At 39.1% G+C, this 14,426-nt stretch overlaps 2 protein-coding genes across 2 annotated transcripts; both read left to right on the top strand.

The window, feature by feature from the left end:
* Positions 1-583: 583 nt before the first annotated feature.
* On the top strand, positions 584-1,402 carry LOC147505344 (uncharacterized). Its single transcript, XM_086604127.1, has one exon. The coding sequence runs from the start codon at positions 885-887 to the stop codon at positions 1,356-1,358; it is 474 nt and encodes a 157-aa protein (XP_086460253.1). The 5' UTR covers positions 584-884; the 3' UTR covers positions 1,359-1,402.
* Positions 1,403-5,389: 3,987 nt separating this feature from the next.
* Positions 5,390-6,488, top strand: LOC147505343 (uncharacterized). Its single transcript, XM_086557911.1, has one exon. It carries the CDS (start codon positions 5,448-5,450, stop codon positions 6,261-6,263), a length of 816 nt encoding a protein of 271 aa, XP_086414037.1. The 5' UTR covers positions 5,390-5,447; the 3' UTR covers positions 6,264-6,488.
* Positions 6,489-14,426: the final 7,938 nt, after the last annotated feature.

Genomic DNA, 14,426 nt, shown 5'->3' with positions numbered 1-14,426 from the left:
ATGCAGCGCATTGCTGGCATTTTCCAGACTTTAAATATATATTGGCATGTCCATGTTAGGGACGTTTTAATGATGTGTTTTGGACGCCGGGCCGAGCACTGGTGGCGAAAGAAACTCATTTAAAAGCTTGACCAAAGTGAAAGTAGATCGACACTCTAATCAGCAGATGTCTTGATTTACAATTGGTCGAGTTGGTCTGAGGGCGTATGTGTTGAGTTTCTCTGATGGTAAAAACCCCAACAACGCAACAGTTATAAAGTTAGAGAAACATGAGGAGGCTAGTCAGTGACGACGGAGCCAGGAATCTGGGTTAGGGGGGCAACATATATGAAGAGGCAGTGATGCATTTTCTTAAAAAAAATCCAGAACTTTTGTAATGATTATAATATATTTGGATGGTTTTTCAGTTTTCCATATGCTTTATCATCGACATAGTATTGTAGCGAAAAAAAAATATTATCGACATAGTTAATAAACTTAGACTAGGACTATTCGTGACCATGGGCTAGACAATTGACATATGGTTGTCTAAACGCTGAAGCTGAATTAATATAACTAAGAATAACAGTTGTCAACACGAAATTTGTTGGATTGGTATTTTAAAAAAAAAATTGTTGGATACACTCGCGGGTCAAAATGATACATTCCATCTGCCCCAAACCCAAATTTCATGGTGAAAATTTTGTTGGATACAATTGCAGTCTTTGCAGCTACAAATCAGTCGGGCTTGGGCTAAGCCCGCCCAAGTTGCGGGCTTAACTCCAAACGCAGCAGGCCCATGTAAAGATGTACTGTTGTAGTCTTGTAGCCTTGTAGGCCTCTAGATATGTTCATCAAAGCAGCCAAGAACACCTCAAGGAAAATAAGTTTTTCTTAATGAAATAATGGAAGAAACAACTTGGGAACGAAGACTCGTAGCTGTAACCCACATTCTAACGCACCAAACAACCACCCCTTCTCTCCATTCACAATTCTTCATATCAAACCAAATCCCATGCTATCTTAACTGGGACTACCCACCAATTCTATGCAACAAAAATACCCAAAACAAATTCCCATCTCTTTATCTCAAATGGGGATTCTCTCTTTTCTTGAAAAGGGTATCAAGATTAGGTTGCCCTGAGACTTCATGGCGTTCAAAATGCCCATTTCAACAACCACCACCATTGATTCTTGCTAAAGGAGTTGAAGAAGTACCTGCACAATGGGGAGAAGAGGAAAGAAGAGGGTATTATAGAAAAAGATTGAGAAGAAAAAGACTTGGAAGTGATGTCAATCCTTTGATTCCTTTTTTGGTTCCTAATCTTTTCTTGTTATCACTTTTAGTTTGGGATCCATTTGTTGGTGAAGAGTCTTGAGTCGTTATTTATGATTTATTGAATAAATGTGTTTGGTGTACAAATATTAGCATGGAATCATGGATAGATATGAGATATCAGTGTGGATACTGAGTTGTATGACAATTAAAAGTAGCTGGACATGTAAAATTGACAGTAATATTATGGAAAATTACAAGGTAGAAAGCTGAGGATTTCCGCGATTAATTGATCTTTTGCTAAAACTTATAACCTAATCCAATTTCGTTTCTTCAATATGAGTGTTCAGTGTTCACTACAAATCGTAACATAAATAAACCTAATTCAAGTCCGAAGTAGCTCATGCTCAAACAGCTCAACGGAAATATTGTGTTGGAAAGTCGTGTATAAAAAGTACACTAAGTACATTTGCAATTATAAAAAACAAAGAGTATATTTGGAATGGATTATAGATAGATAACAGGAGATGAAGTGCAGAATTAACCATCCAAAACATTATCTGATTGATCTCCACATGTTACTTCCTGTTCTCCCTGAACAATTCCTCTTTTGCTCCCCACTTCCTTCTACAGTCACAATTTCTGCCGTCCATTATTATATAGTTATGGACGGACTCGTGGACAACATAATCCGTATCTAATAGAGAGTTTGTTATCTACCATACTAAATAAGTAAATATGTGTATATGTTATATGTACTAGCCTCTTTGTACGTGTTTCCGCCACGTTAACAATTTCCGATTTTATTTTATTTTTCATTAATTTATGGACTGCTGAAGCTTTCGTTTTTTTTATAGGAGTTAGATAAAAAGGCAAAATAAAAAAAATAAAATAAAAAATGGCATGAGTTATAATATTCGTGTTTGGCAAGGGGTAAAATCGGAAAAAAAATTAATGGCGTGATGAATTTACTATTGAAGCCCTCGTTTTCTTTATAGGAGTTAGATTAGATATGTATGGGGTTAGAAGAGTAATTGGAGTGTATAGCCTTCAGACATTGCATCTTTATCTAGTAAGCCCAAGTTGATCCAACTTCCTCTGGGCCTTTCTGGGGGATCCAATCGGAAAAAAAACTTCCTCTTGGACTCATAACACCATAAGTTGGCAGCTTAATTGTACACTCCGAAAGACTACCTCGAGACTACTCGGCACTAAGCACTCTCTAGAGTCTAGACTGTCTAGACTCTAGAGTACGCATTGCAGTATATTCCACTCACCGCGCCATAAGTTGCACTCTTCAGTACTCACAAGCCGAAAATTGATTAAGAGGCCGGACTAGTTGTTGTGGATAATAATTGGCATAAATACAACCATGGAAAAAATTGAAAGCAACCTAAATTAATAGAGTAATAGTCTCTGTCTCACACTATCGCTAGATTTGGCTTCGAACACAGTTTTTATTGGATTCCGGAAAATTAAATTGGGGCTAAAGTATGATGAGATCATGAGAACCTACACCTGATTGCAATCGACAACCAGTTATAAGTGTATTTTTAAATGATTTGTGAACCAATACCAAGAATTTTAAAATCTGTACCGAAGTCATTACAAATTGTACACAATTTCTCTAAGTTTTGTACCAAAATCACATGGCTTTTGAGGTTCGGAAACTGATGTGTATGTACAAGTTCTATGTAAGTTTTACAGCACGTGACAGAAACGCATCAGTTATATATATAGCAGAGTTTTAGAAGACCGACAAGGATTATGTACTTGTTTTTTTCCGATCATGGATTATGTACTTGCATATTGTTGTGTATGAGTGTATCATGCGTTATGCATATATACTATGCACTGGTACTGTACTCAAATGTACTACTGTGTTGAGCAAGATACGTAACACAAATTTTATGTCAGGCGAAAACTCAGTATTTATCATTTTCTGAAGTTGGGAACTGCGCGCCTAACACCAACTTGCTACCTCAAAGAAACTACCAAAAAACCAAAAAAACATATGTAGAAGAATTCTGTTCTGTGGAAGTGCGGAACTGTTAACTGAATGCCATACCTGGTTGCGAGGGCTGTGCGCTAGTAACCATTGTATATTACTGGTTGTGATTTGTGAACTAAATTATCATTTAGTAAAGTAGCTCAACCATATGATCTTTCCTTTCTTAGTACTTAAATTGCCCGCCCAACTAACCACATTAAGAGTTTTCTTGAAATGCTGTAAATTGTATAACATCCCTATCCTTCTCATACTATTCTTCCCCGACTGCTACCACTCGGTAGCAGCTTTTTCATTACGCGAAAGTGCAAAACATCTCAATCACATTATAAACTACTATCAAATCAAAGCTAGATAAGGGAAAACAGTCATAGTTTTAAGAACCATTAAGTAAAGTAGTTAGCACGGTTAGGTAAGAGGCATCGATATTTACAAGTCTAAACAAACGGTCAAGAGATGAAACTTAGTTATATACCCCACTAGTCATCCTAGCTCGTTAGAAGGATGTACCCAAAATAGAGGTTGGTTTGTAGCATTGAATAGCTATAAAGCATGGAAAGAAATCCATAGAATCAACAAAATTTCCATCTAATAATGGAGGAAATTTCTATCAAGAATCACAACTACACGTGCTAAAAGGCTACAAGGGAACATCAGTCCTAGCTAAGAGCAAGTCCAATGGGTGCTATATGGGCTGCTAAAGGCTATATAGCACCCCAAAAATCAAAATGTTAGACGGACAACACAATTTCTACCGTTTGTGTGTTAAATTTGGACGGATGGCAAAAACTGTGACGTTCGTATCCATTTTAGCACTTCAAAACACAAAAGAGCGATTGGAATGAATTCAAGTTTTGATTTGCCATATTTGGTCGAACAAAGTAAAAACCCAAAAAATCCTATATAGCAAGGGCTTAGCAGCTCCTTTAAGCAGCCCTCCATTGGACTTGTTCTAAGGATCGGAGAAATACATAAACTGCTGTAAAACTTGCAGGTAATTGAAAAACCAGCTTTTATACACGTTCGTAGTAAAGCCTTCAAGGTTTACCAAAAAAAAACAAGCCTTTAACATTAGGTGAGCCTCCGAAATTGGAAATACTTAAGAATGCACATGTAGTGCACAAAATGACATTAACTTTACATGCCCCAACACTCCACATTCCACGCACAATTTCCTTCAATTGTGGAGATTGGAGATAACTTTACAGTTAACAGTCAAGAAACGCACCCCCTTGTGTTGTAAACTTGTAATTAGTCACTATCACAACTCTTCCCCACTTGTATGTTATGAAAATAGGGGATGATTATATTATCTAACAAACGTTCTGGCTTGAATTACATATTAATAAAAGAATTATGTTCTAAAATTCATTAGTTGATCGAAAGTAAGCCAAAGTCACTAGCTTTATTTAGAAATGGAATCAAGCATGATGCCTTCGAGTTGTAGAAGTACTTAATTTATATCAAAATTATTTATTTGGTATTCTTACAAAGTAAGTCAGGAGAAGCCATTGCTATATCATTCGATCATGACTGCAATTGAGCTTAAACTCAATTAGTCATTGACAAGATCCCAGCCAGAGAAACCATTGCTATATCATAACGGCAAAGTTGGTTACCTAATTGATGGATAAAAAAGTTTGTTGCCTCAATGGAATCTTCGGGTTTAGTTTGTTACCCTATTTGACTATTTTTCCTAACAAGACTAATTGCCAGTTCCATTGTTAATATGTACATACTATATAGTGCATTCAGTTCGTGTTACATATTTACATTACCATTAACTTACCATTAACACTTGGACCATATACTAGAAAAGCTTCAAAATTTATCTGTTCAGTGTGGCTAATGCTGGGATAAAGTTTTCCCCACTGGAAATCTTTGTTTCATGCTACTTAATCATGTTGAGACATATAAACTCTCCCAACTTAAAAGAGTCGGCTGTCCAACTAGAAAAGAGAATTTAATGGCCCTCCAGAGAATTTTCTGTGTGTACAGAAAATAGGAAACCTTGTTAAGGTGTTTTTACCTTCAACTGGGGAACGGCACCATAATCATCACCCATTCTTCCTTGTCTCCATGCCAAACTCATAAATTTTAGCTCTATTTAATGGCCTTTGTATCTTCACAATTCTTCCCCACTACACTGAGCACCAACCAATACCTTTTCCTCCTATCTCACTTATGGCTTCCCCTGCCAAAATCCTCTGTTTCCTCTTCCTCTTCTTTTTTATTTCCTCCCCACAAATTCATGCAAGGGAAAACCAATTCTTCAGTAAGGTCTCTCGTGACAATACCAACACCAACATCAATAGTGGTAACAACAATGTCGAAGTGACTGAGCTTTCTCCAAAGAAGTCAATTAGCTCGCACAAACAAGACGAGCAACCAAGCTTTACCCAAGAGAATCACAATGGCTATGGCCTCTATGGCCGTGACATGGACCAAGAAGCAGGCTTCGCTTACTCCAGCACTCCCCAGAAGTCTACCGAAGAGTACAACGGTGGTGAGAACTCCGAGTACATGTTTAACAATGCTATCCCTTACAACAGCAACAACAATAACCAAGAAGCAGGCTTCACTTATTCCAGCACTCCCCAGAAATCTACCAAAGAGTACAACGGTGGTGAGAACTCTGAGTACATGTTTAACAATGGTATCCCTTACAACAGCAACAACAATGACAACCACTATAATGGGTTTGAGACCAGGCAAAAAAGGATGAAGGGAAACAATGGCTACTACAACTATAACAACAAGAATCAGTATCCTAACCAGCAACAAGGCATGAGCGACACCAGATTTTTGGAAAATGGTAGGTACTATTATGATCTCAACGACGAAACTCTACACGGCCAAGCATACAAATCTTTAAGGGGAAGTTCTAAAGAAGTTCACACTGGAAACAATCAAGGCTATTATGCTAATAGTGACAAATTATATAAGTTCAACAACTTTTTGGATGATAACCGAGAGGGTGAAGAGGATTATGTCCCTTAGACAATTCCCCTAGTGAACTTTGGCTATTACTCCAATCTCAGATTATACAAGAAAGCATTTGGAAGTGCCTTGATGCTTGAGGTGAAAATCTTGAGTTACAATTATGTTGTAATATTAATTTTTAAGAATGATGCTTATTGTTGTTCCAGTTATGTTCTTGTGATTGGAAAGTTTCTAGCTTATTTAGGTTTTGTTTAAGATATCAAGGTCCATTGAGTGTGCGTACATTAATGAGTTATTTATTTATTTATTTCTTCCCAATATGAAAGTATGAAACTAAGATATTTGGATGAACCCCCAGGGAACAAGATCATAAACCGTGTTGGCTGGTTGCGATCCAATTCAATTCAATCACATTGGAGCTAATATTTATCGAATTTTTCACTTCGATATGAAATTTGTAGTAAGTTTTAATAATGAAAATAAATGTGGGCTAAACTTTTCTGGTGGAATTCTGTTAAAAATAAATCCCACTGTTCTGTTCAAATACTTCTTTCATTGTTGAATAGGAGTTTTTCAACATTTACTGAGAAAGTTAGAGGGTTGTTCAGCATGTAAGAATTGGGTGCTTCAGAGTTCAGCTTGTAGAGTATTGCCATATTGGGCTGCAAGTCTTTCCTATTCTTGAGACTTGTAATTATAGGAAGTGCTATATTGTAGGATCTACTCTAAGGATCCTACACTATATATGTAGGTGTTCTCAGTGTAAATATATTACAATGAATGAATGAATAAAAGAACCCTAATATTCAACATGGTATCAAGAGCGAGGTTCTAAAACTCCTAGCCGCACTCTCGAATCAGTGTTGCTAGGGTTTGATTACCAATAGCCCACCACCACCACCGCACATCCTAACCCACCAAAATTCCTATATAGTTCGTCATGGCAAAGGATGACACCAAATCCATTATTGTTCAATCCGAAGGGTCAGTATTCAATGCAGGAATCACCCTCACCGAATCAAACTATGATTTATGGTCTCAAATCATTGAGATGCATATCGCAGAACGTGAAAAACTCTCGTATATTCGTGGCAACACCACGCAGCCCGCAGAATTAGATGAAAGGTACGGCAAATGGTATGCGGAAAACCAAAAAGTCAAGCGATGGTTGTTGATGTCAATAAGTCTTGAAATCATGAAGCGATACATCCGCTTACCCACTGCTAGAGAGATATGGGATGCCCTCTCAAAGGCATTCTATGATGGAAGCGATGAATTGCAGGTTTATACCTTGAATCAAAAGGCCTTTACGGCCAAACAAAATGGAAAAACTCTCTCTGTTTATTATGGAGAGTTAACTGAAATTTTTCGTGAGTTAGATCACCGTGATAAGGTGGTTATGAAGCATCCCGATGATGTTGCAGCATATCGGAAGGTGATTGAATGGCTAAGAGTGCATATATTCCTTGCCGGATTGGATGGTGAGTTCGAACAGATTTGTGGCGAAATTTTGCGCAAGGAGCCTATGCCTGAATTAGAAGAATGTTATGCACTGAATCGCTGTGAGTCTGTTCGGCGCACAACAATGAATGGAGAGGCTGAAAATACTGAAGCTTCAGCCATGGTGGCCCGCAACCGCCCTCCTCTAAAGCAACAAGACCGCACCAAGTTGAGCAATCCTAATGGTGCCGACAAGTCCACCTACAAATGCACTCATTGTGAACAAACTGGTCACACCAAAAGTCGATGTTTTGAACTTGTGGGGTATCCAGAATGGTGGGATCATAACCATGATCCACGGAAGCCGAAGTCCACGCGGATCTCCACTGCTGCAATTGTTGAAACAAAGACAGAGGAGGCGAATGTCACTGGAAAGGCCTCTTCTCTTCTAGCAGCTGCAGGTAATGGTGGTAAGGTTTTACATACGTCTGCATTTGTTTCTAATAGTGCGTGGATAATTGATTCCGGTGCCACAGACCACATGACATTTGATTCTAGACAGGTCTCATTTTTTAAACCATCCTCCCAAAAGTTTGTTTCCACTGCCAATGGTACTCCAGCCCCGATTATTGGGGAAGGATCATTGCCTCTCACCAACACTTTAAACTTAGATTCTGTTTTAGTTGTTCCATCTTTGGATTATCATCTCTTGTCAGTTTCCCAACTAACCACTGCCTTACATTGTGTTGTAATTTTTTGGCCTGAATTTTGTGTGTTTAAGGACATCCGAACGAGGCAAACGATTGGTTGTGGTGTTAGGCGAGAAAAGTTGTATTACTTAGACTTGGTGTCAACGAGTTCGAACAAGTTGCGTCAAGCCTTAATAGTGGAGAGCTCTGAGGGGAAGAAGAAGCAATCTGACATCTGGTTATGGCATCGACGTCTGGGTCATGCTTCCTTTGGTTACCTGAAGAAATTATTTCCTAGTTTATTTGAAAAAATTGATGTTTCTAGTTTCCGTTGCAATGTTTGTGAACTTGCAAAGAGCCATCGTGCTTCATTTCCATTAACTTTGAATAAAAGTCTAGTTCCTTTTATGGTCATACATTCTGATGTTTGGGGTCCATCCAAAGTGCCTAGCTTGAGTGGATCAAGATGGTTTGTTACTTTCATTGACGACTGTACTAGGATGACGTGGGTGTGCTTGATGAAGTCCAAAAGCGTTGTGAACTTGTTATTTCAAAAATTTCATAAAATGGTTTGTACTCAGTACAATGCACTGGTTCAGGTTCTCCGTAGTGACAATGGAGGTGAATACTTAAGTTCTAAGTTTCAGCAGTATTTGGAAGCCCACAGAACTATCCATCAAACTAGTTGTTCCACTACACCTCAACAGAATGGGGTGGCCGAGAGAAAAAATCGACACTTGTTGGAGGTTGTCCGGGATCCGTTGATAGAAGCCCATATGCCCTCATCTTACTGGGGAGAAGCTCTTACCTCTGTAGCGTATTTGATCAACCGAGTACCCTCCAGCACTATTGATTTCCAGACACCATCCCACGCTCTCACTGAAGCTGTTGTTGCTCCAGCTATCCCAAGCTTACCACCTCGAGTCTTTGGTTGTGTAGCCTTCGTACACCTTCATAAACATCAGCGCAACAAGTTAACTCCGCAACAAGTTTATAGGGACGCCTAGAAGTATGGGTGTTTATAATGACTAAAAACTTGCTAAAAATGATTATGAAACAAGATAATGTGAAGAAAAACATAAGGGTAGTAGAGTTTGTTGAAAATATGAATGAGCTTTACCAAGCTAAGAAACAAGTTGAGTTTCACGCTAAGTCGAGTAGGCACAATGTGGGGCCGTGGGGGTATAACCCCCCTCCATGGACTTCACATAAAGGCCAAAAAGAGGAATGCTCGATAATTAAGTGATGAACACGGTGGGAAGACCAATTCCAAGCGCTAATAAACCTCAAGTCTAAATGATCAATTGAATAATTTTGTGATATTGGTTACACAAATTTGCTGCGATTACCCACATTTTTTATTGCTGTCATCGAGTGTTACATCCAAATCCCAGCAAGGCTTGGATACGAAGTTTTTTCTAATCCAGGGGTAACTTTATGGGATGAAAGGTTTTAGGTTTGGTTTTCATCTTATTTTAGGCTCGACTTGGTAGGCTCTTGTCCCTTCCTCTGACCTCTATCCATAAACCATTTAAGGTCTACTTTCCGATGAAATTGAGCAACCACTACTTGGCTAGTGTTCTCATATATTGAGACAATTATATATGAATTGGAAGAAAAATAAGACGCAGGTGCCGACTAGCAAAGTCGGACGCTGTTGGACAAGATCTTAACTCTGCAAGTCCATAATCAAGATGGCTCCACCAGGATTGTTGGGAGATTTCATTAGAAAGTCACACCTCAATCTAGTTACTTTCTATCCCAAATGACTTCAACTTGGAGCTCACACCAAAGAAATAACTCACCCAAGACTTTGGTAGTTATCACAACAAACTCAACATAGCAAAACTACTAATATATCATCATAATTCATATAGCAACAATAAATATAGAAGTAAATAATGCAAAAAGACAAAAAGATTTAAGGTGGTTCGGTAAATGTTATCTACCTCCACACAAGAGCCAAGTTTCTTTTATAGTAAAAATTAGAGAGTTTACAAGAAGTAGCAAGAATCAAGAACAAGAGACCTCACTCAAACCCTAGCTCAATAGAGCTCCCACAATACCCAAGAAATGAATCTCTCCAAAGTTGTCTCAAAACCCTATTCTATTTCCTTTATATACGTACACATAGAAAAAAGTGAGAAAATGGGCTTTGGGCCGAAATATAAAAAATCAGTGAAAATTTCAGAAGGCATGAGCGCGGGGTGCACTCCGGATAAGGCGTGGTCGAGCGCGGGTCGCGCCCAACTTCCAGTAACTTCCTTACAGCATGAGCACGGGGTGCACCTTGGACAAGACCAAGTGGAGCGCAGGGTGCGCCTTCTTCTCCAAACAGAAAAACCGTCAAAACGACATAGTTGGACACCGGAGCAAAGCTCGATGGTTCCACAACAAAACAATCTCCCACTTGGAACCTTCGAGATTCTACATGCACATCACATCTCAATTGTAACAACTCAATCCAAATTCAATTTACTAATGAAACACTCGGTTCATCCATCATGGTTTTCAAGCAAAAAGACCCACCGAAGTTGAACACGACTTCAGTTTCTCAGTAGGCATGCATATCCGCCGGATTCTCACTCCCTTGGATCTTCTCAAGTGCCAAAACCTCATCCTCCAACAGAGATCAGATAAAATGATACCGGAGACCAATGTGCTTGGTCCTAGAATGGAAGGCGGAATTCTTAGCAAGATGTATAACACTTTGACTGTCACTGTGTAACACACTCCTCTCTTTTTCATCCAAAGCTCTTCCATCAATCCCTATAACCAAATCATCTATTTGCTTGCCTCTGTAACGGCCACATACTCTTCTTCTGTGGTAGACAAAGCAACAATCTTCTGTAACTGAGAAATCCAACTCTCAGCAGTAGCACCTACTGTAAAGACATAACTAGTAGTGCTTCTTCTGCGATCTACCTCACCTGCAAAGTCGACATCCACATACCTTTGCAAGTTCACAACACCCCTTCCATAACATAGGCATTTCTAAGTAGTACCTCTCAGATATCTCAATATCCACTTCACGACTTCCCAATGTTGCTTGCCAGGATTAGACATAAATCTACTGACAGCTCCCACTTCTTGGGTTATATCTGGACGCGTGCAAACCATGGTGATAAGAGCCCAAAACTGTAGTTTTAACCCCTTAGCAGTCATACTTTTAGACCAATTATGTGAGTAATAAGTAAGAGTTAATACTGATTACGTGTTTTTATGTATTTCAAGCTTCAAAGTCAATTATGTGCAGAAATGTGCCACTTTGATGAGATAAAGGAGCAATGGTTGGTTACTAAGGAGTTCGGTGATTAAAGGCCAAGATTCAAGAAGACAAAGCCTTTGTAAAGCCTGGTCAAAAGATGAAAAGTCAAAGTCCACGCGCAGCGGAACACACAAGACAAAGACAGCAGAACTTCCGAAGACCATATCTTTGGACTTAGACCTTGGAATTGGGCCTACCTTATGTCAAAACGACCGGCTCGGAAAGAGCTTTCCAATGGACCAAGCCTTGACCCAATCAGAGGAGCAAAAGTGGACAAAACATCTGTCGAAGCCAACTGCAGCTGAGGAGCCCATTTTGGACTAAAGAAATTGGGTTTTGGGCCCGATTTTCCGGCCCAAAACATGGCTCCAAGCCCATGCACGATTTTTGGATCTGGAAGTATAAAAACAAAAGCTTGACTCTTTGTTAATGGCAGTTAGGTTAGGAAGCTAATGTTAATGAAGTTTAGGGTTAGAAAAAGATAGATCTAGATTAGTTTTTAGATCTAGATCTAGTTTTGAATCTCCATTTTTATTAGTTTTCATTTCCCTTGTTTTAATTTAAAGTATTAAAATATTGTTATTGCTTCATTAGATAAATCAAGTAGTTTATTATTGATCAAATTCGATTTTGTCATTTATCTATTGCTTAGATCTAATTTCATTTCTTGGTTGTTAGTCATTTCGTAGTTATTGATGTTAGATTTTAATTATTGTTTGTTAAATTTCATAAAGTTAGAATCTTTAGATTTAGTTGTCTTAAATTTATAATTAGTTTTAGTTTAAACACCAAACACATCACTCTCACTGTTCCTTGTGTTTGATAAATTGAATTCTATTTAAGTCTTGAAGGTTTAAGAGTGGAACGAATTCCTTACTCATTATATTGCATGATTATGTTTTGAGAGTAAGAAGAATTGATTTAAACGTAAGAACGGTAGGATTACGTATTAGTGTTCTTGTAGCATTAATATTTAGGATTCTATTATTTTTACTGTTATCACATGGCATACATAACACTTCCAATGGCAGAGGCGTATGGTACCTTAGCCATGAAGTTTATTTCCTCAATAGTCTTGGGAGAGTGTTCCTTGGACAACTTGAAGTAGATTGCCAAAGGTGTGCAAACTGGTTTCGCACCACCCATGTTGAACCTCTTCAATACCTTCTCAACATACTCAGCCTGAGACGACTCCATAATACCTTTCTTTCTATCTCTTATGATCCTCATCCCTAGAATATGTTTCGCTGCACCCAAGTCCTTCATAGAGAACTCACTTACCAACTTTTCTTTCAATCTCCCAATTTCAGACATATCAAAATTCGCTACTAACATATCATCAACATATAACAATAGGATGACGTAGTTAGAGTTGAACCTCTTGAAGTAGCAACAATGGTCAGCGTTGTACTTATAGTAGCCATTTCCTTGCTTGAAGTTATCAAACTTCCTGTACCACTGCCTAGGGGCTTGTTTCAAACCATACAAGCTCTTTCTGAGCCTGCATACCATATTCTCTTTACCCTTCTTGATGAAACCCTCCGGTTGGTGCATGTAAATTTCCTCAACTAGGTCACTATGGAGGAAGGCAGTTTTAACATCCAACTGCTTAATATACAAATCTTCTGCTGCAACAATACTCAACACTGACCGAATGGTATTCAGTTTCACCACTAGGGAGAATATCTCTGTGAAGTCAACACCTGCTTTCTGCTGAAATCCCTTGACTACTAGCTTCGCTTTGTATCTCTTGGAACCATCATGTTCCTCTTTGATTCTAAACACCCATTTGTTCTGTAGAGCCTCCTTGCCCATGGGTAGTTTGGCTAACTCCCAAGTGCCATTAGAGATGAAGGACTTCATCTCATCTTGCATAGCAAGCTCCCACTTGCTTGCATCACTCGCCTCCAATGCTTCATCATAGCATTGAGGCTCGCCACCATCAGTAAGTAGCAAATAATTCACATAGGTGGAGGGTGGATATCTCGTACTCGGTACATGTGGCCTGGATGTCTTCCTTGGGGCACGAGGTGGAGATGGACTCTGTGGTGTAGTATCCTCATTGTTATCTGAGTCACTACTACTGTCATCCTTTGACTGTGGGGCTCCCACTATACCACGACTTACATCAAAGTCTTCCAACTCAACAAACTCTGTGCCACTCTCTGTAATCGATTCCTTGGTTTGTGCTTCATCTCTGTCCTTGTACATCACCTTCTCATTAAACACAACATCTCTACTACGAATGATTTTTCGATTTTGATCTTCCCAAAAACGATACCCAAAATCATCACCGCCATAGCCAATGAAGGGACACTTTAGTGACTTAGCATCAAGCTTGCTTCTATCTTGGTCACTAATGTGGACATAGGACACACAACCAAACACCTTCAAATAGGAAAGGTTCACATCCTTCCCGCTCCACACTTCTTCTGGAATCTTAAAATCCAAAGGTACTGACGGTCCTCTATTGATCAGGTAAGTTGCTGTGCTAACACTTTCCCGCCTGCTTGGGCAAAGCTCGCTAGTGTCGCGATACACCTAGCTCTCTCGTCGTTCTATTCTATTCATCCACTCTGCAACCCCATTCTGGCGAGGTGTCCCTAGCAAAGTCTTTTCCATCTTGATGCCATTGTCGACCGCGGTCTTCTAAAACCTGAATCCTCATACTCTCCAATCGTTTAGCCGGATCTCAAAATTCATTACTTTCAAGCTTGTCTTTTTTTCAACCATGGCCTTCCAAGTCTTGAACACTTCAAATACTTCTGACTTGTGTCTCAAGAAATAGACCCATATCTTCCTAGTATGGCCATCAATGAAAGT

This window comes from Coptis chinensis, chromosome 4 (genome assembly GCF_015680905.1).
Source record: "Coptis chinensis isolate HL-2020 chromosome 4, ASM1568090v1, whole genome shotgun sequence".
NCBI lineage: Eukaryota > Viridiplantae > Streptophyta > Magnoliopsida > Ranunculales > Ranunculaceae > Coptis > Coptis chinensis.
This window is presented reverse-complemented; position numbering and strand designations above follow the sequence as displayed.

Bases quoted from the DNA above. Each gene is read 5' to 3' on its own strand.
- LOC147505343 (XM_086557911.1), top strand. From the start codon at position 5,448: ATGGCTTCCCCTGCCAAAATCCTCTGTTTCCTCTTCCTCTTCTTTTTT.
- LOC147505344 (XM_086604127.1), top strand. From the start codon at position 885: ATGGAAGAAACAACTTGGGAACGAAGACTCGTAGCTGTAACCCACATT.